Source organism: Mastigoproctus giganteus, chromosome 14 (genome assembly GCF_048544385.1).
Source record: "Mastigoproctus giganteus isolate SK-2022 chromosome 14, ASM4854438v1, whole genome shotgun sequence".
Lineage (NCBI taxonomy): Eukaryota > Metazoa > Arthropoda > Arachnida > Uropygi > Thelyphonidae > Mastigoproctus > Mastigoproctus giganteus.
In genome coordinates, this window is record NC_143588.1 from 70,682,042 (window position 1) to 70,705,138 (window position 23,097).

At 35.8% G+C, this 23,097-nt stretch overlaps 1 protein-coding gene across 2 annotated transcripts in view; it reads right to left on the reverse strand.

Annotated features, from left to right (window-relative positions):
- Window positions 1-23,097, reverse strand: part of LOC150075219 (tetratricopeptide repeat protein 21B-like) — a 272,286-nt gene that overhangs the window by 190,287 nt on the left and 58,902 nt on the right. For both annotated transcript variants that reach the window (XM_090389257.1, XM_090389256.1), the window contains exons 12-13: window positions 21,806-21,913; window positions 13,283-13,375 (exon numbers count right to left, since the gene is read on the reverse strand). In XM_090389257.1, coding sequence (XP_090245383.1) covers window positions 13,283-13,375; window positions 21,806-21,913 — 201 coding nt within the window. The remainder of the gene's footprint in view (window positions 1-13,282; window positions 13,376-21,805; window positions 21,914-23,097) is intronic.

Consider the following 23,097-nt stretch of genomic DNA (forward strand, 5'->3'; position numbering starts at 1 on the left):
ACCATTTTCATGCTGACATGTGGTTGGGCTTCTTTTTTTTTTTTTTTTCACTAAGGCTGTAAACTGTAGAATGTTATTAGAAACCTGTCATACACTTCATTTTATTATTGAATGAGATGAACAGTGCTGCTGACTATAGTAGGAGCAGGCAACATACTGAACAGATAGAGAAATGGCAATTTTGGAGGACATGCTGATGGTCAGTAGTTGGTTAAGAATTTGTGCCACCAAGATTTATCTTCACTTTATCTAGGTGGAAATTTATCTTCATCTGACTTTTTGCTTTGGAGTTATTAAAAATATAATGGGTATGGAAACAATGCTCACCCATTAGAACTTTAACAATTAACAATTCTTTAACTTTAACAATTCCATTTAATAGTTAAATGGAAGGAAGACAGTATTTGACCAGCTTATGTTTGTGTCTAAGTCTAAGTGTTTACCTATCAATTTGTGTAAAACACTGGGAACAGTTAAAAATAAATAGTACAAGAACATTTCTAATCATTTAAGAGAAAATTACATAACACCTATGTAATTACTCAATGATATTGTGGTCTGGCTGCTGTATTATGCAACTTTTTTTTTTTTTTTTAATGTTATTACAGAAATAGCTCAGCAAATGAAAAAGATAGCAACTGGTAGTTGCACTAACTATCCTGTTATACTTCCTGATAGGACTTGCACTGTATTCCAAAGGAGAGATGCTGAAATTACTTTAAAAGGAGGATTCAACTCCATATTAAGTAATATCTTTGTTGCCATAAATGTAAGAGAATTGTTAAATAATTTAATAATGATAAGAATGAATTACATTTCACGCACAATCATTTTTTATAATTAATAACTGTTGCTTAAATGGTATGCAAATATAATGTAATGGTATAAAAATATAATTAAATAAAAATGAATAATTATTAATTTTATTTAAATATATTTATGTACCATTAAATAGTATATTTTATATCAGGGGTGAGCAACCTTTGGCCTGTGATTGCACGTAATTTGGCCAATGGTCATTTTCAAAATATATATATTAAACAACCTGCTGTTTATAACATATTTTGAACCCCTGTTTTATATGATATATTTATATATATGTTTTATATATATATATATATATATATATATATATATATATATATATATTAATAGATATATATAAATATATATATATCTATTAATCTTGATAAACTTTATTGTCAATTAAATTGTATTTTTAACTCTATAAATATATATAACGATTAATCGTAACAAATAATTAATACATAACTATAGTGGTACACGTGATACGGAAGTTGTATAAAGGGAACACTAGATACCGAAAAAAAAAAAAAAAAAAAAAAATTAATATATATATCCATATATATATATATATATATAATATAACTTAAGGATTTAATTTTTGTTTTAAATTTTATTGAATTACATTGGAATCATGACTCTAACCAGAGCAGCAAAGCAAAAGGCTCAAGCTAATGGGAGTGCTGTGGTTCAGGGGAGAACTGAGGGGGCCAGTTGCCCTCTGAATCACAGTCTATTAAAATGCACTGTTTGCTTGATGTTTGCGGAGCAGTTGGGTACGGGACATGATACTGCCAAGGGGGATGTCTTTGTGTGTGCACGATGTAAGGAGTGCAAGGAAATCAGGCGACAACTCAGCGTTGTTATGGGCCTTTATGAGAGCTTGAAGGACAGGGTGGATGCCCTCGAAGGAAATAAATTGAGGGGCCCATCAAGCTCTCAGCTGCCCACATCAACGCCAGAGCTTGCACTTGGTCATCAGGCAACACAGAAGCAGCCCGCTAGGCAGAATGCGCTGGTCCCACAGGAACTAGTAGTTGTTGGTGACTCTATTGTCAGGGAAACGGGGAACATGCTTTGTAAAAAGGATAGGTGGAATAGGACCAGGGTATGTCTGCCAGGGGCAAAGGTTGATGACATTGTAGAGCGGATATCATCTTTTAAGGGCACAAAAGGTGATATAGTTGTACACGTTGGCACGAATGATATTAAGAGTAGGAGACCGGCGGAATTACTTAGCAAGTACAGGTCACTGCTGAAAAAAAGCCGTGAATTAGGGTTGAACTTGAAAGTGTCTGCAATTCTGCCCAGACACGATAGGAGGGAGTATATGATGAGAGCCTTGTCGATCAATTCGGCCCTGGAGGGATTGTGCAGGGCTCAAGGGGTAGAATTTTTTTCAGCCTGGACTGTACTTGTTAACAGGAGAGATTGCTTCTACAGGGATGGGATACACTTAAATAGAAAGGGTGCAAGAATTTTTGCTGATGCTGTCGAGGCAGTGTTAGGTGGGTCGGAAAACTGCTAGTTGGGGGGGATACAAGGACTAATAGATTAACAGTAGCCACTGGCAGAGGTGGAAGTGATTCTTGCACTGCTTCTATTGAAATGAGCAGAAGTCTGAAAAACAAGATGCAGGATATTTCAGAGACTGCTGGTAGTCATTGCGTTACAAGTAAACACATGGGTTGTGTTAGGGTAGCTAAGAATAGAAACAGGTGCATGTATACCTGCGTGTACACCAATGCTAGGAGTTTGGTAAATAAATTTGATGAATTTGAGGTATTGCTCAAAACATCAAAGGCAGATATTGTTGGGATATCAGAGACGTGGTGTCACACAGATATAAGTAATGCGGAACTGGAATTTGGGGAATACAATGTGTATAGAAAGGATAGACAGGACAGGAGGGGAGGGGAGGAGGGGTTATGCTATTAATTAAGAAACACATAAAGTCCAAGGAAGTGAAGCCAGTCGACATCGATGGACAGGGCAGTGCCGAATCAGTTTGGTGTGACATAAGCATAGGGAAATCAAAATTGAGAGTAGGAGTGTGCTATAGGCCTAATGACTCTGATGAGTATAATAAGATATTGTACAGGGAAATAGAGTGGGCCAGTAAATCAGAGAGTCTTATAATGGGGGATTTTAATTTCCCAGATATTGACTGGAATTTGTGGGTTGGTCACTCGCACACTAGCAAGGCTTTTGTGGATTTATTGGATGATTGTTTTCTACACCAGCATGTTCGTGAGGCAACAAGAGGGAGCAATACTCTTGATCTGATTATCAGTAGTGACTCTTCATGCATTAAGAACCTGCAGATAAATGAACCACTAGGTGGCAGTGATCACAGTGTGTTGAAGTGGGATTTACTCAAGGAGGTAACTACCATCAGAGGTAAAGGGAAGGGTTTTTGTTTTCGTAAAGGCGACTATGATGGTCTGAGACAGTATTTAAATTCTATACAGTGGGACCAACTGATGATGTTACCAACAGCAAACTCAAAATGGGAAGCATTCAAGGAACTAATCTTGGAGGCTACCAGGCTTTACATACCAACTAAGAAATATTGTTCAAGGTTTAGGCCTAAATGGTTGTCAGATGAACTAATGAGACATGTGGCAGAGAAGAAAAATGCATGGGATACATATAAATTAATGGGTGACATGGAAGCCTATGATAGATATAAGTTGGTCTGTAACCAAGTCACAAAGGAGATTAGGCAGGCAAAGGCAGACTACGAAAAATCCTTGGCAAAGGATGCAAAGAAAAACAGAAAAGAGTTCTTTACATACTTGAACTCGAGAAGGAAAGGGATGAATCAGATTGGTCCACTGGATATTGATGGTTCAACAGTTGAGGATCCTGCTCAGGTGGCTAACAATCTAAACGAGTATTTTGCATCTACATTCACGCATGAGGAGTTATTCAGGAAGGAGAATGATGTAGGTAAAGTAAACATTGGCAGTGAGCTGGATGATTTTGTAATAACTGAGAGGAAAGTGGAGGAGAGATTGTTGAGGATAAACATAAAAAAGGCACCTGGGGTGGATGGGATCTATCCAGTTATATTAAAGGAGGCAGCAAAGGAAGTATGCAAACCCCTAGCCATAATTATGAGAGCTTCTTTGGACTCAGGGGAGGTACCCATAGACTGGAGATGTGCAAATGTAACCCCAATTCACAAAGGAGGATCAAAGGCTGACACAAGTAATTATAGACCTGTTAGTTTAACTTCTGTTCCAGGTAAATTAATGGAGGCACTGGTTAAAGAAGCACTGCAGGATCATCTAGACAAGAATTCAGTTATAGCTCAGACGCAGCATGGTTTTGTTAAGGGCAGGTCTTGCCTGACCAATTTGATTGGATACTATGATGTAGTCACAAAAGAACTGGATGCAGGGAATAACTTTGATATTATATATTTGGATCTTAGAAAGGCTTTTGATACTGTTGCACATGGAAGACTGCTGCACAAATTGGAGCAGTGTGGCATTGGAGGCAAATTGCTGCTATGGATAAGGGGATGGTTGAGTGGCAGAAGACAGAGAGTGGTAATCAATGGACACTGCTCAACGTGGACTAATGTTATTAGTGGAGTTCCTCAAGGTTCAGTGTTGGGTCCGTTGTTGTTTTCGGTGTTTATGAATGATATTGATGATGGGATATCAAGTTTAATGTCCAAGTTTGCAGATGATACAAAGGTTGGCAGGGTCGTCAAGGACACTACTGACGCTATGCTGCTGCAACAGGATCTGGAAAGGTTGAACAGATGGGCTGAGAGGTGGCAAATGAAGTTTAACATTGACAAATGTAAAGTACTGCATATGGGAAACAGTAACCCCAGAGCAACGTATCAACTCTGCGGTACCACACTGACAGTGGTGGAGAATGAAAAGGACCTGGGGGTAATTGTGCAGGGAGATATGAAGTTCTCTGAGCAGTGCAGACGAGCTGCAAGAGTAGCTCATGGTGTCTTGTCAATGATATACAGGAATTTTTCTAGCAGGGATAAGGAGGTGATTATTCCCTTGTATAAGGCAATGGTTAGGCCACATCTTGAGTACTGTATACAGGTCTGGAGGCCTCATTTCAAGAAGGATGTAGAGCTGCTGGAACGGGTACAGAGAAGGGCAACAAGATTAGTAAATGGAACAAAGGGTTGCTCTTACGAAGAAAGGCTTAAGTTTTGCAAATTACAGAGTCTGGAGACTAGGCACCGGCGAGGTGATCTGATAGAGGTGTATAAGGCCTTGAATGGTTTGAGCATGCTCAATGCCAATGGGATTCTTCATCTTTCTCAGAATAATCACCTCAGAGGGCATAAATTCAAATTGAGGAAGGACGGATGTCGGATAGATGTGCGGAAATTTGCCTTTGGCCAGCGGGTGGTTGGTTGGTGGAACCGACTTCCATCACTTGTTGTTGAAGTTGATAGCCTAAACAAATTTAAAGCTCAACTGGACAGGTATTTCGAACGAACGGAGGGGTGAAATGGGAGAGGGTTTTTTTTTTTTTTTTTTTTTTTTCGGGCTGATGCTGAATAAGCTTGCTTTCTTGCATCGTATGCCTCTACTAATGCTAATGCTAATGCTAATATGTTTATAAAATATATATAAATATATGATATATTTATATATGTTTTATATTTTTTCATTAAATAGATATTTTATATGATATATTTATATCTATATTTTTTCATTAAATAGATATTTTATATGATATATTTATATCTATATTTTTTCATTAAATAGATGTATTAGAAAATTTAATTAAAATCTAGTGACTATAACCTAAGTTACATTAAAAATAAATAAGTAAATACACCGATGAGCCAAATTGACCAGCAAGTCTGGATAAAAGGGTGATTGAGGGGGAGAAGACAGAGAGTGGTAACCAATGGAATTATTGTTTATTAGTGGTAATTATTGTTTTCTGTATTTATAAATGATATAGATGATGGTATATCAAGCTTAATGTCCAAGTTTGCAGACGATACAAAGGTTGGCAGGGTTGTTAAGGACACTACTGATGCTATGCTGCTGCAACAGGATCTGGAAAGGTTGAGCAGATGGGCTGAGAGGTGGCAAATGAAGTTTAACATTGACAAATGTAAAGTACTACATATGGGAAACAGCAACCGCAGAGCAATGTATTAACTCTGTGGTACTACACTGACAGTGGTAGAGAATGAAAAGGACCTGGGGGTAATTGTGCAGGCAGATATGAAGTTCTCTGAGCAGTGCAGGCAGATATGAAGTTCTCTGAGCAATGCAGACAGGCTGCAAGAGTAGCTCATGGTGTCTTGTCAATGATATACAGGAATTTTTCTAGCAGGGATAAGGAGATGATTATCCCCTTGTATAAGGTAATGGTCAGGCCACACCTTGAGTACTGTATACAGGTCTGGAGGCCTCATTTTAAGAAGGGTGTAGAGCTGCTGGAACGAGTACAGAGAAGGGCAACAAGATTAGTGAATGGAACAAAGGGTTGCTCTTATGAAGAAAGGCTTAAGTTTTGCAAATTACAGTGTCTGGAGACTAGGTACTGGCGCGGTGATCTGACAGAGGTGTGTAAAGCCTTGAATGGTTTGAGCATGCTCAATGCTGATGGGATTCTTCCTCTTGCTCAGAATAATCACCTGAGAGGGCATAAATTCAGATTGAGGAAAGACAGATGTAGGATAGATGTGTGGAAATTTGCCTTTAGCCAGCGGGTAGTTTGGTTGGTGGAACAGACTTCCATCCCTTGTTGTGGAAGTTGACAGCCTAAACAAATTCAAGGCTCAGCTGGACAGGTATTTCGAATGAACGAAGGGGTGAAGTGGAAGTGGGGGTTTTTTTTTTTTTTTTTTGGCTGATGCTGCATAAGCTTGCTTTCTTGCATCATATGCCTCTGCTAATGCTAAGTCGTTATGCAAATCGAAGCAACTGCAGGTGAACTAGAGAGCGTGCGAAGGTCAGACAAGGCATAAAAAACACCTGATAATGAGCTCCGTTAATCAGTGTTATGTGGTACCTTCTGTTGCCACGTACCATCCGGGTACGTGGCAACAGAAGGGCCAACTGTGGCACAACTCGCCAGTAATTGGAATGTTGGTAATGGGAGTAATGTGTCACAACACACAGGACATCGAACCGAAGACAAGACTGAAAATGGGGATGTGTAGCCACAGGCCACTCCATGTGCCCATGCTAACCACGGTTCACTGGTGACAGTGCCTACAATAGGCATGCAAGCATCAAAACTGGACCTTGAGTGATTGGAAGAAGGTCATCTGGTCTGATGAATCGTTTCCTGTTGCACCATGTGGACGGCAAAGTACGTGTGCGTCGTTTACCTGGGAGACTGATGGTGCCTGGAAGCACCATGAGACGAAAACAAGCCAGTGGCAGCAGTGTCATGCTTTGGGTGATGTTCTGCTGGGATACCCTGGTTCCAGTCATCCATGTGCCGGGCACTCTGACATCTACCACCTACCTAAATATCATTGCTGACACCCTTTCATAGCAACGGCCTTCCCCCTGGTGGTGCCATGTTTCTGCAGGATAATGTGCCATGCCACACCGCCTGGATTGTTCGAAACTGGTTCATGGAACATGAAGAAGACTTCTAGGTTTTTTTTGTTTTTTTTTTATGAAAACCCCAAACACGAGAGGTATTAGAACCTATAGTACTTAGTACCGTGCTTGGGTTGGTGGTTGAGAAGATGAAAGAAGGTACTTGTTGACTTTATACTTGAACTTCTGAAGACTGCAATTTTCTGGAAATACATATGAAGGAAGGTTGTTCCAGAAAACGGCAGTTGAATGAATAAACAAGGAACATGAAAAGTTGGTTCTGTTAGTTTGAAATTGGACAGTAAATGGATGTTGGCTGGTGGCAGCAAGTGTTCAGACTGTTTTAAAAGAAAGAGAAAGTGGGAATTATAGAAGCCAATTCAGAAGAACAGTGCCCATTGAAGGATCTATAGAAAAGGCATGCAACAGAAACTGAATGTCTATGAGACAGAGTGAAGAAACTGTTAGAGATGAGGTAATTAAATTAATTAACCCAACTGCCCTCTTTTAAATGGAATCTAGAAGCCTGAGAGAAATGCATTGGGAGCACCGCCGCCAGATGTGGGAACAATGTTTCATACAAATTTGAGATTTGTATACAGTGAACAGCTGTTTGGAAGAAAAGTAACGCCGAGAGAAAAAGAGAAAACCAAGTTTTTTAGATGCAGAGGAAGCAATATTTGCAATGTGCTTGTGCCAAGTGAGATTAGAAGTCAGGGTAATCCCCAAAAGAGATATATCATATTGCCTAGAAATTGGAGTGTCACCAAAGATAAGCATACGAGCTGAAGAATCCTTTTTACGAGATATAAGACAAGACTGAGTTTTAGAAGGATTGAAATCAACTAAGATGTCTTTGCCCCACTGAAGAATTACCTGGAGATCAGCATTTAAGGAATTGGTAGCATATATTCAAGAAGTTGAAGCTGATTGAGCAGGGCAAGGTTTCTCAAACTGGAAAGTGGAATGCAATGTGCTATCATTGGCAAAACTATCGATAGGATTTCCAGTCAATGGAAGAAGGTCATTAATATACAAGAGGAAAAGATTGGGGAAAATTACTGAATCTTGGGGAACACCAGCATTAGTGGAGAAGTTAGAAGACAGAGAGCCATCTACCATCACCTTCAGTAAGTGATCAGAGAGAAAACTGGATAACCAATTACAAAAAACAGTTGGCAAACCATAAGATGGAAGATTGTTTAGAAGACCTTTATGCCAAATAAAATCAAAAGCCTTTGAGATGTCAAGACCAACTACTTGTGTTTCACCAAACTTTCCATTGAATTTACCTATAAATTGGTAACATAAGCCAGAATTTCACCAGTGGAATGACACTGACAGAATCCATACTAGCGATCGTTGATCAGAAGGAAGGTTTCTAGGTAGTTTAAGAGTTGGTGGTTAATTGATTTCTCCAGTACTTTAGAAAGAGTAGAAGTAATTGCAATGGGACAATAATTAGATGAGAGGGATTTGTCACCCTTTTTAAGAACTGGCTGGATATGAGCAAATTTCCAAGCAGAAGAAAAAACATCTTTGGAATAAGAAAGTGAAAAAAGGCGGCAAAGAACACTAGTAAATTCAGGAGCACATGTTTTGAGAAATACCATCAGGACCTGGAGGTTTCTGAGCATCAAGTTTTGTCAAAATCCTTCTGACATCCTTTTGACGGAAGACCACAGGAGGCATTGAATGGAGTGTGTTGGGAATGGTGGGAGGTGCTTTACCAAGATCATTAATACATGAGTTGAAAGAAAAATGGGCTGCTAGCAGGTCTGCTTTATCCTTAGCTGAAGTGACAACTGAACCATCTGGTTTTGACAGAGGTGGGAGCAGAGATGGGCAAAAATAGCTGCCAATTACTTTAGAAATTACTTCAGTTTGGACTGATTAATAACTGTTTTACAATTGTTGCGTGCTTTGGTGTAGGCAAAAAATGAAACTGAAGAATTGGAAACAAGCCAATTACGGTGTAAACCTTGGTTTTCCAAAGGTTTGGATAAAGGATGAGATTTTAAAGTGGAGTGTGGAATAAAGGATTCCAATCCTACAAGAATAATTTCACTGACACAATCTGAGCAGGTGTTGACACCCTCAGTGAGCAATCAGAGAGAAAACTGGATAACCACTTACAAAAAACAGTTGGCACACCATAAGATAGAAGCTTGTTTAGAAGACCTTTATGCCCAAATACTATTGAAAGCCTTTGAGATGTCAAGAGCAACTGCTTATGTTTCACTGAACTTTTCCATAAATGGGTAACATAAGCCAGAATATCACCAGTGGATCGACACTGATGGAATCCATACCGGCGATCACTGATCAGATGGAAGGTTTCTAGGTAGTTTAAGAGTTGGCGGTTAATTGATTTCTCCATTACTTTAGAAAGAGAAGTAATTTCGATGGGAGGGATTTGTCACCCTTTTTAGGAACTGGCTGGATACGAGCAAATTTTGGAAGCAGAAGGAAAAGCACAATTGGAATAAGAAAGTTAAAAAAGGCGGCAAAGAACAGGAGTAAGTTCAGGAGCACAGTTTTGAGAACAAGTGGAGAAATATCATTAGGACCTGGAGCTTTCTGAGCATTAAGTTTCATCCAAATCCTTCTCACAGAAGACCATAGGAGGTATTGAATGAAGCATGTTGGGAGGTGTTTTACCAAGTTCATTAATACATGAGTTGGAAGAAAATGGGATACTAGTAGGTCAGCTTTATTCTTGGCTGAAGTGACAACAGAACCATCTGGTTTTGACAGAGGTGGACAAAAGTTGCGGCCAATAGCTTCGGTAAGAGACCAGAATGCTCAGCTACCATTAGGACAAGAAGCAAGATTTCTACTCTTAGCCTGTTCAAAATCTAGTTTAGACTGATTAATAACTGCTTTACAATTGTTGTGAGCTTTGGTGTAGGCAGAAAATTAACCTGAAGAATTGGAAACAAGCGAATTACAATATGCAATGTTCTTCTCTTGAACAGCCTTAGCACATTTATTGGAAAACCAAGGTTTATTTAAAGGACAAGATTTTTAAGTGGAGTATGGGATAAAGGATTCCATTCCTGCAGGAATAATTTCACTGACACGATCTGAGCAATCGTTGACATCAGAAGTTTTGAAACAGTAATCCGACCAAGGAAAAGAAGAAAAGAAGTCTTGCAGGTCATCCCATTTTGCATTCTTGTAATGCCAAACAACACGAGGTTGGGAATAGCCATGAGATAAAGGTTCCATTGGAGAAAAGACAATCACCAAGTTGTGATCTGAGGTACCTAAAGGACCACTCACTTCGACCATGTACTTAGAAGGGTTGTTTGTGAGAAAAAGATCAAGCGTGTTGGCTGTATGGTTAGGATTGTCTGGTATTCTTGTAGGCTAATGAACAATCTGTGCAAGGTCATCAGTAATTGCAAAAGCCTCAGCATCTCGATCAGCTGGGTCGGTGTGACTAGAGAATGGAAGCCAGCTGGAGTTGTGAATTTTAAAATCACCAAGGAAAATTACCTCACTGCTAGGAAAGTTGGACTGAAGAAAGTCAGGTTGCAAAGAGGGTAAGTCGAAGAGCTCCAAGTGATTAGTGGAGTTGGGAGAACAATAGACACAACAGATGAATTTGACAGACTGAGGTAGAGAGATTTTAAGCCAGAGAAGACTGAAAAGAGGTGATTCCAAATTACTAAGTCTCTGACAGGGAATATCAGAATGGACATATGCACAAGTACCACATTTGAGGCGAAAAGAATTATACAGCTAATAATTTGGGCAACTAAGATGAGCAGTACTTGAATCAACCAATAACTGAGATTCTCTCAGAAAAAGTACATGGGGTTTGGCAGACTGCAAGTGGAAATGGACATCGTTGAGATTAGAACTGAGACCATGTATATATTTGTGAAATGAACTAGGAAATGTTTGAGAGGTTTAGATCTTTTTGCAGATAAGCTTACTCTATTAGTTTGACAATTCATGGTGTATTCAATAGTAATAAAAAGTGGGGAGGGGGCATGCTGTATGAAGTAATGAAATTTTTGGATATGGCGTACATGTGGTAAGAATATACCCAGATACTTGACATAATATGGCCTCCACAATGCCCCCCAGCTTACACACTACTTGGACTCCCTCCAGTCACTATCTGGCAAAGTAGAGGTAGCAAAATTATACACTAACTGATCCAGAAGTCTCCTGGTGAGTTACCAATAGGTTTGGTCCGGTGTACTAACTAGCGGCCGACCTGCAAACACCGTTTTAGAGCTGTACCCCCGAAATGTAAGGAAGATTGGATCTTGCCGTAATGTCCATCATAACCTCAAAAGTCATCAGTCATACTGCATGATGGAAGAGATGGGAAGGATTGATCGGAACTTAGCTCTGGAGACTAACCATGGGTTCCACCACTTCAAGCTTCCAATAAGCAAAGTGGTGGTATTTCACCGGTTGATGAGAGTCATCTACCACCTAGTATTGCCTGGTAACACAGAGGGGTGGCATTCCTCCATGTGATTTGGGTGGCACACCTCAACCCCTGCTTCCATTGGTTCACACCTGGGTGGCCACCCACAGTGTGCTTGCACATGGAGGGTTATACCCAGGATTAATAACCGTTCCGCCATCATGAAGGTGCAAGCAGAGGATTTGGCTGTCACAGACCATCTGAACTTCACAAAAATTGGGTCCACTTGACTTGAGTGTCACCCGAGTATCAGTTCCATCAGCGTTTTAGATTCCCAGCTAACAAGTACAGCTTGTCTGGCATATCTGAGAGAATGTCTGCAACAATCTGAAGGACCATTGCCCTGGCCTCCAAATTCCCCAGACATCAATCCCATTGAGCATCTGTGGTTTGTGTTGGAACATTTGTGTTGGAACAGCAATTCCGATCTGTGGCATCTCAACCATGGACCTTACAGGGGTTAAATGATCTGCTGGTTACATGTTAGTACCAGATACCACAAGACACATTTAGAAATCTTGTAGCATCCATGCCTCACTAGGTACAAGCTGTTTTGGCTGCACGTGGAGGACCAAGATCATATTAGGTAGGTGGTCATAATGTTTTGGCTCATCAGTGTAAATAACTCATTATATGAATTTAAAAAATCCGTAGGATTTCAATTTGTCCAATTTTAATAAAATTTCAAATGATTAAATAAATGTGTCATGAAATTTAATGAAAATCAATTGAATATAACCTCAGATATGATTTAAAAATATACAATAAATAAACAACCCAATATACGGATTTCTATTTGTGTAATTTTAACAAAATTTCACAAATTTCTTGGTGCTATTGTTGCTATTTGGTTTTTAGGAGCATTAGCAACTAAGGCCATATTAGTCCGGGGATATGTGGTGGTCATTCCAACCTTTCCGCATCCTCCGTATTTGGTGGTCACAGGCTCGAACCCCGGTCTAATCAAGAAGCATGTGCTACGCACTGCCGCTCCTGCCCACCTGGCTACGGAGGCGCCAATTTCTTGGTGAATGTTTCTAAGAGTCAAATATAAAATTTCACGAAACTCTATTCACTGGGGGTAGCATTTTTACATGTGGATAGACAGATACACCAAAACTAACAAGTGCTTATGCATTTGCAAATGTGCCTAAAAATTGATGAACATACATTTTTGTTACCACAGTGTACACGAATAGCTGTGTTATTTCCGCCACACCACATTAAATGGTAGTGTAGCAAACAAAAAACAATGATGTGATGAGGTAAGGTTTGTTGCTTCTTAGGAATGAAATGAGAATCATAAAAAAAATTGTTCATCCAGTACTGGATTAACAATGGCTAGTGATAATGATTACTAGAGAAACGTTTCTTAGCTTTCTGATTTAAATGTTTATAGGAAGGAGAGAAAACAATTTAACCATAAAGCAACTTTTAAATTTAAAAAAATAATAAAAATAATTACCTGATCAGGAACATAATGCATGTACAGCTTCACAACAAGAATCAGGAAGTCTGGGTTCAGTAATAATAGATGCTGAATTCCAAGAGGTAAACCCTGTAAAACAATTATATCATTATTTTGGGTGTTATTAAATTAAAATATTTATTATTACTACTGATGTATGTGATAAGTTCAGCATTTAACCCTTCAGAGGTCATGTGAACCTAAACTTTGTGAAAACTAAATGTACCAAGATCAAAATGACTCTAGTATGTTTAGTTCTGTCTCTCTCTCCCCACCACCACTAGCACCATGGACAAAAAAAAAAAAAAAAAAAAAAAGATCACATGGTCACCCTATGAGATTGGATTTTCAGGTCATTTTAACTACCTGCTTTATGAAACCTAAATCTTTGACATTCATGCTGACAAGTTAAACATTTAATATGAAAATGTGTTGCAATGTTGATAACAATGCTGGTATATTGGTATGTATGTCTTCTTCTTCCAGTCACATAGCTCCCTGAGGAGCTGTTGTGGCCACCAACAAATTCCTTCAACTGCATCGATCGTGTGCTATATGAACAGCATCGCAAAGTGTCATGCCCAGAAGTTCAGTGATCCCATCCTTCCACCTAGTTGCAGGTCTTCCTCTGCACCTCTTCCCCTCGGTTTTTCCTTCCATTATATTCTTCAACAGAAAGTTTTCCCTTCTTACTATACGACCAAAAAACTTGAGTTTTCTTTTGTTGATACTAAGAAGAATTTTAGGCCTGCCAATTTTATTCAATACCCACTCATTTGTTTTTCGATCCAAGTAAGAAATACGCAGTATTCTCCTGTAACACCACATTTCAAATGCCTCAATTTTCTTCCTGTCAACTCTTTTCAGATTCCATCATTCACATCCATAAGTGGTAACTGGAAAAATTAACGAATCAATGATTCTCAGCTTCGTCTTTAGGGGCAGATCATGATCTCTCCATAATTTTATCAGATCAGCAACCAACATTTTAGCAATTGCCTGTCATCTCTTTACATCGTTTGCGCAGTAACTATTTTTATTTATTCTTGACCTAAGTAATCAAATTCATCAACTTCTTCGATATCTTGCCTATTAACCTTCACTTTACTGGAACTGAGGTTATCACCAATCACCATAATTATGTATGTACGTAGTGCAAATATTTAATTACTTTGTAATATCGTACCACATTATGACCTAATACTATGATTTTTATATACTCAAAATACTTGTTATAATTTTATTCATGCAATTGTATTATTGTCCAGAATATAGAGACAAACCATCTTGCTTAGCATCTTAATACTATATGAAAACTGAAGAAAAAGTAAGCATTCCCAAGCATATTAAAATTTTAAAATTTTCAAAAATTACAGGAATTACAAAAATTTCTCCCCAATAAGAGGTTTGCTAGCTATAGATTTGAGATAACGCAGTTTTATATTTGTATACTAAACTTTTACAATCCACTTTTTCTTTTTTCTTTTTTTTTTTAACATATATGCAGTTTGGTCTGGTCTCCTTAAATAATATAAAATAACTAATTGCTCTGTGGATCACATGAGTGGATAGTGCCACCTTTAGGTAGTCTGGGATCCCGGAACACATTTTTTTAGATGCCCTAAAAATAAGATTGCAGGCAGTGTCTCCCACAATTTTTGGAACTCTAGCCTAACTGTACCACTGGATCCTCGAGAAATCTGCCTTTCTATATCATGAGGGAATAGAGGGAATGAAGTCGTTTATGTTGTATCCTCTAAATCAGGGGTCCCCAAACTTTTAGAGAAGTGGGTCACATATGAATTTTTGGAATATTTGGCAGGCCAGAGAAAATTACAAATCATTGAAAACTATTTATGCAGAGAAATAAATTTTATATCTATGTTATCTACAGATTCAAAAATAAATCGAAGGATATGTAATATAAATTATACCAGTTTTTTTATATCAAATTTTAATTATTACTTATTTATTGTACTAATCCCAAAAATAGTTAGTAAAACAACAAAAGTATAATTAATGCGATTAATGGTGGTTGTAGAGTGTGACTGTCTCACACTCTATCGGGTTTTAAAGTACTAGTTCCAATTCTTAAAAAGTCGTAAATGCAGATCAGTTAGACGTGATCATATTTTTGATTTTACATATTTCATTTTTGAAAAGGTCTGCTCACATATATATGGACTTCAAAAATTGATGCAACCTTTCTTGAAATTAAAAAAACAGACCTTGTGTGTTGGGTTGCATTATATCATCAAAGTTTCTTGCGACAACCGACTAACTGGTTAAAATAAATTTATTAAAATAAAAATGATATATACATAAGATAAAACAGAAATAAAATAAGATAAAAGCATTAAAATACAACAAGATAAAAGAGTTAAAATATATATAATAAAAGCGTTAAAATACATAGATAGTAGCTTTCGAAGCGAAGTGCCTCTTCATCAGCTAGTGTGTAAATGGTGTACTTCAGTATATATCGATAGTCAGCTGGGCATGATCATGTATCACGAGTCTGGTGCTGGTAAAGCAGAATTACGTACACATGATGATCGTCACATGTACGTAATTCACGTGTATATCATGTGTACGTAAGTCTTTCTTGAAATATTTTTAAATTTTGGATAATCCGACTCAGAATATCCAATTGAATCCAGTTGAATAAAATTAAATTAGATTTTTAAATATTGTCTTCAGTGCATCATTAGCCTGAAGATCTACCAACTCCAATTGTAATTTCTCATCAACGTCGCTGACGGGTACATCAAATGGATTTCGTAAAAGTTCAAACACCTTTCAATTATTTTTAAAACAGGAAAATCTATCTGTAAAATTTTCCTGCAACAAAGTAAAATTTTGAAAAAAAATTTCACAACTAGGCATATTTTTAGATAAATTATCGCGACATGGAAAATGTGAAAAATTATTCCGAAGTAGTTGACTTTTAAATAACTCCAGTTTTGTTTCAAATGCTTTGACATTATAATATATATAATTCATTGAAAAGTTTGTCTCATCTTTTTAGTTTCATATTAAGAAAATTCAACTGTTCACATATATTTGTTAAAAAGGCAAGATTCCACAACCATTTGAGACTTGACAGTTCCGGAACAGTTTAAATTTTTTGTTCATAAATAGATCTATTTTGATCCTAAGTTCAAAAAATGCTTCAACATGTTACTGCGACTCAACCATCGTACTTCAGTGTTGTACAACAAATCAGCATGTTCAGCCTCAATTGTTTCAAGAAAATTTTTGAATTGCCGATGATTCAGACCAGTCTTGCGAATAAAATTTACAGTTGTATTACAGTTGACATGATTGAATGCCCAAAAATTTTCCACATAAAGACTGCTGGTGAATGCAGGTGAAAAAACCATTGCAATGAAATTGCAATGGTTTTTTAATATTTTTACTGAAGATTATTTATGAAGCTGACCCATGAACCCAATTTTAGTATTGACCATATTTTTAGCACCATCCATCATAACCGCTGATAGCAAATCCCAATTCAATTTGAGGCCTTCAACTGCTTCTGACACACTCAAAAATATATTTTCACCTGTTGTATTCTTTCAAGTTTTTTAATGCAACTAGTTCTTCAGTTATTTCAAAACTTTGATTTACACCTCGGATATAAATTAGTAATTGAGCTGTATGGCTTGTACCTTCACTCTTATTAACTGCTATTGAATAATGTGTGAATTCATGAATTTTTTCTACGAGTTGATTTTGAACATTGGCTCCTAAATCTTCAATTCTTCTTGTTACAGTTGATGAAGATAAACTTAGACACAAAATTCTTTACTTTCTCAGGACATACTTCTGCAATTGCCAAACATATTTGTTTTACAAATTCTCCATCCGTAAAGGCCCTTCCTTCTTCAGCAATTATTTGGGAGGCCCAAAAACTAGCTCTAACTGTAGATAAATTTTGATGAGTAAATCTTCTGTTGTTGACTGAAAAGTTTGGGTTAGTTCTTGGAGTTTCTTCTGCTGCAAAGCCCTTGAAATTTATCATAATTTGAGGCAAGTTTTGTGGTGTAGTGACATTTCAAATTATATTCCTTGAACACTGACAAGGTATCATTGCAAATAAAATGCTTAATCAGTGCAAAAAAGTAATTAATTGGCCACCACTCATTAAAAATGCAACACTCAGCATCAACTTTTCTTTTTTTGACATCAACTTCATGATTTTTATGGGGTCACTGGAATAAAAAAAAAGTACTTTTAAATTTTGAAGTAAGCACTGATGTCTCTTAAAATTTTAGGAAATATTTTAACATAAATTTATTTACAAATTTGAAATAATTTTTAAGGTTTATTACAAAAAAATTTAGACAGTTGATTTTTAGCAAATTGTTTCCACTGATTTTCATGACAGGGAATGCGATTTTAATTACTACCACAAATGTAACATCAGATAAAAACAGTACCTACTTTCCTGACTACAAAACATGACACGAACTTGTTGTTTTCACCCAGATTTTCATAAAACTATTTGTTAAGGCTACCAAAGTTGGTTGCGCTCGCAAAGCATTCAATCAATAGAACACTTCTGTATTTTCTCTTAGTGGTTTATTAAACGAAACATATATACAAGATTCTAACAAAATGTTCAACTTAGAACTTAACAAGTGAACTGCTAACTTAGTACTAAAGAAAAATAAGCAGAAAGTAACCCCCACTACGAAAGGGTCAGGTCTCTGTGGAGGGATGCAATAGTCACCCAAGCAAAGATAAGGGATTAGGAAATCCATAATTGCTGTCTCTAACGACTAATGCTATTTAATGACAGGGTCAGGATTAAAGGATTATCTTAACAGTGTTTCAAAGAATAGCTTTGAGTGGAAACAGAATTAATATCTAACACTAAGCTGACGACACAGAGGAGTCAACACTATTAATCAACCAATGAATGCTAAAATAATCTGCAAAATGTGTTTTTCATAAATTTTATTGTGATGTAATATAAACATTAAATTTTATGATCTAAGTGAAATATCCACGGGCCAGATAAAATTCTTGCGTGGGCCAGATCCGGCCCACAGACCATAGTTTGGGGACCCCTGCTCTAAATGATGTACTCCTTGGTATCACATATATCAAGGGTCACCAATAAATTTCCTTTGCACTCCAGATCCTTTTTTTGAATGAAATTAATAAAACATCAAGTAATATTATGGTAACATATTTTTATTTCCTTTTATTTTAGAACAGAAAGAAAGGTGCATTCCATGGAACATATGATGAATTTTTCAAGTCCCACGTCAAATTAAGGGAACTTACAAAAATGCACAACTAAAATAATTACTTTATGTGCAAATTATTGACTTACGTTCAGATTACTCAAGGTCTAGGTGTGGTCTGCCAATTGGTGACCCCTGATATATGCAACATCATACATGGATGTGTCCCTGCCTCCCTGTAAATTTTCCTCTTTCTAACTAATGTTTATGTTTTCCCTGGACATATTTTGGCCTTGTTTTTGAAATGCTTTAAAAGTTTACCTGTTTGACATATGTTTTTATTAAGTATCTTTATTAAGTTTACATGTTTGTTATATATTAATGTATATTAACATTTATTTTAGCCTTTATTATAATTCTAAATTCAATAAGTGCTAAAAATTAATATATATATAGATAAATGTATTTGATCAGTGTATTGTGTAGGGTTGCTGACCTGTCAAGTGTACTTACAATAGAATAAATTGAGAATGCCTGCAAAGTAAAAGCAGATTACCTGAAATTAAATAAGATTAAGATTAACATAAAAATAATAAAATAACAAAAATGTACATCCTCCACATGATTCCCAGTACATAATCAATAATTAATATAAAAAAATAAAAATCAAATTAATACATATGCCAGTAGCATGGCTAAAATTGTAGAGCGAAAAATTAACATAAAATTAAATCAACGGGGAAGGGAAAAGTAAAGGTAGCAAGACTGAATCTGTAGCCAAAAGTCTCCAAATAATTTAGAAGTTCAATTAAACCCAATTAATATTAAATCCATTTTAAATTTAAAATATAAAGCCAATTAAGTAATAATTTAGCAGCAACCCCCCCTTGTAGGGTACCAGTTCCAAGAGACATGAAATATCACCAAAACGGGACTAAAATGAACTACTAAAATAAAACAAAGTAACAAAATAATAGACTGACCATTATGCCCCATATCAACAGAGGACTACCAGGCCAATAATGGTCATGGAATCACTGCATTTCAATCGCTAGACAAATCGTCGCAAAGGTGAACAGATCGATTACAATCGATTATGTACTGGGCATCATGTGGACGATGTGCATTTTGCTGCGTCTAATGATAGCTTTATATTTATTTATTTATTTTCTTATTTCATTTCATTCTAACTTTTAAAGGTATTATTCAAATATAAATCAGGTGGTAGTAGTTGGTTTTACGTGCTAAAGCTGCGCCTATACCGCCATCTTTATTTTATTTTCTTTTTTCGGTCTATATAAGCTGGTTAGGCTTACATTATGTCGGTGGTGTGGCTCTGGTCTGTTCTATAGTTTATTTCTCACTGCATAAGGACCACCGCTATGCAAATCTCTGCATTTGTAGATCAATCGGGGGATGAAGGGGTGGTTCGATCCTTCGATCGGTTCGCCTTTGCAATGATTTGTCTAGCAATTGAAATGCAGTGATTCCATGACCATTATTGGCCTCGTGGTCCTCTGTCGATATGGGGAATAATGGTCAGTCTATTATTTTGTTACTTTGTTTTATTTTAGTAGTTCATTTTAGTCCCGTTTTGGTGATATTTCACGTCTCTTGGAACAGGTACCTAACAAGGGGGGGGGGGTGATAAATTATTACATAATTGGCTTTATATTTAAAATTTAAAATGGATTTAATATTAATTGGGTTTAATTAAACTTCTAAATTATTTGGAGACTTTCGGCTACAGATTCAGTCTTGTTACCATTACTTTTCCCTTCCCTGTTGATTTAATTTTATGTTAATTTTTCACTCTACAGTTTTAGCCATGCTACTGGCGTATGTATTAATTTTATTTTTATTTTTTTATATTAATTATCGATTATGTACTGGGCATCATGTGGATGATGTGCATTTTGCTGCCTCTAATGATAGCTTTATATTTATTTATTTATTTTCTTATTTCATTTCATTCTAACTTTTAAAGCTATTATTCAAATATATATATATATATATATCTGGTTCCATCATCTTGTTGTTATCTTGTTTTTCTTATTGTATTGTTAATCTGATCATCATTTTTATGTTGTATAAAAGAAAAATAAAAAAAACTATGCTTTTTTTTTTTTTTTTTTTTTTTTTTTATAGGCATAATAATTGTTTTTCTCCTAATTCCCTATCTTCTATACGAGTTCAATCTTACCAACTGCAGTTTGCCAAATGCAGTACTTTTTAGGAACACATCCCTTACGGGTGGCAAGAGATTCTTATATACTATTTTTTTTAAAATAGTATATAGGAATACACTTAATTTTGCAAACTGGATTATTGACTGCTATTATTGAGATTGTGTGCATAACTTCTTCACACAATCTCAATAATAGCAGTCAATAATCCATTTTGTAAAATTAACTGTTCTCTTGTACAAAAACAATATGAAAAAAGTACTATAATGGGTGAATAAACATTCTCATCTTTCATTTTATTTTGCAGGAAAAATAGCTATAAAGATCATGTTTCTATTTTTTTCCCCTCATCTCATTTTATAATATTATCTGATGATGGTATTACTATATTTCATTTTATAACATTATCTGATGATGGTATTACTATATTTCATTTTATAATATTATCTGATGATGGTATTACTAGATTTCATTTTATAATATTATCTGATGATGGTATTACTATATTTCATTTTATAATATTATCTGATGATGGTATTACTGTATTTCATTTTATAATATTATCTGATGATGGTATTACTGTATTTCATTTTATAATATTATCTGATGATGGTATTACTGTATTTCATTTTATAATATTATCTGATGATGGTATTACTATATTTCATTTTATAATATTATCTGATGATGGTATTACTAGATTTCATTTTATAATATTATCTGATGATGGTATTACTAGATTTCATTTTATAATATTATCTGATGATGGTATTACTAGATTTCATTTTATAATATTATCTGATGATGGTATTACTGTATTTCATTTTATAATATTATCTGATGATGGTATTACTGTATTTCATTTTATAATATTATCTGATGATGGTATTACTGTATTTCATTTTATAATATTATCTGATGATGGTATTACTGTATTTCATTTTATAATATTATCTGATGATGGTATTACTGTATTTCATTTTATAATAATATCTAATGATCCAATTTTTTTTTTTTTTTTTTGTTGTTGATTTGCTTAATGTTGAAAACCATTGATACAGTTATTAAATGCAGACATTTGCTCTGTGAACCAATGTAAAAAAAAAAGAAATTTATAAAAAAAAAAACAGTCAGCAAACCTCAAAAGCTGTAAAATGAATGTCAATGCATTCATTCAAGTAACCCATAACTTCATCTGGTCTTTTGCCTTGTTTCTGAGCCAGCATTCCACAAAGGAAAAGAAGTTCCTGAAATTAAAAAATAACAAAATAAAATAAATATATAAATTAGAATCAGTTTTAAGAATTAGCTGTACTGTGAATAAAAAGAATAATTTTAAAATAACTCCATTAAAACTCAAGGAGACAATTACATAACAGACTACAAATAACTGCAGTCTGTTAACTAAATTGTCCTCAGTATAATGGCTACATCTCAGTTAGCCAGTTTCAACCAAAGGTCTTCGTAGATTTTTTCAAAATTTATTCTTCGCATTAATTCCTGAACACAGCACAACTAGCCCTACAAATACTAACATAAAATAACAATTATACACATATTATATAATTAGATGCTTTCAAAAAGTGCATCATTTGAAGGGGACCGAATTTCAGATGTTTAAGATTTCCTGATTCCAAGCTTCCAATCAGATATATGAATACTTTATTACATAATAAAGTATTCATAAAAGTTATATGAGTTACTTTATTATGTAATTTGTTTAGGGCAATAGCCTCAGGTTACAAAGATGTTAACTAATGTATAGGTTTGTGCTATAGCATCATCTTTATACGTAGCCAACTACTAAGTAGTTACAAAACTGGCATCATTTAAGTATATCTCATATTGTAAATGCCTTCACAATGAGTTGCCATGGTATTGCACTACCTCTAACAAATACTACTACCTCTAATAAGTAACACTTCTCTAACAGAGAAGGCTACTGTTACTTATTCTCAGCAGATACCACCACCCAGATGGCACCAATTCAAAGCTTATTGGCTTTCATCAGTGGGTGGGCAGGTCCACTGGTGTTGTAATGATGACAACCTAGTTGCAAAGTATAACTCCACAATATGAGAGATGCCTGATGGTGTACAGTAATTGAAAATTACATAATTTGTTTAGGACAATAGCCTCAGGTTACGAAGAAGTTAACTAATGTATAGGTTTGTGCTATAGCATGTTTATACGTAGCCAACTACTAAGTAGTTACAAAATTGGCATCATTTAAGTATATCTCATATTATGAATGCCTTCACGAGTTGTCATAGTACTGCTTGTCGTGAAGGCATTCACAGTATGAGATATACTTAAATGATGCCAATTTTGTAACTACTTAGTAGTTAGCTACGTATAAACATGATGCTATAGCACAAACCTGTATAAACATGATGCTATAGCACAAACCTGTATAAACATGATGCTATAG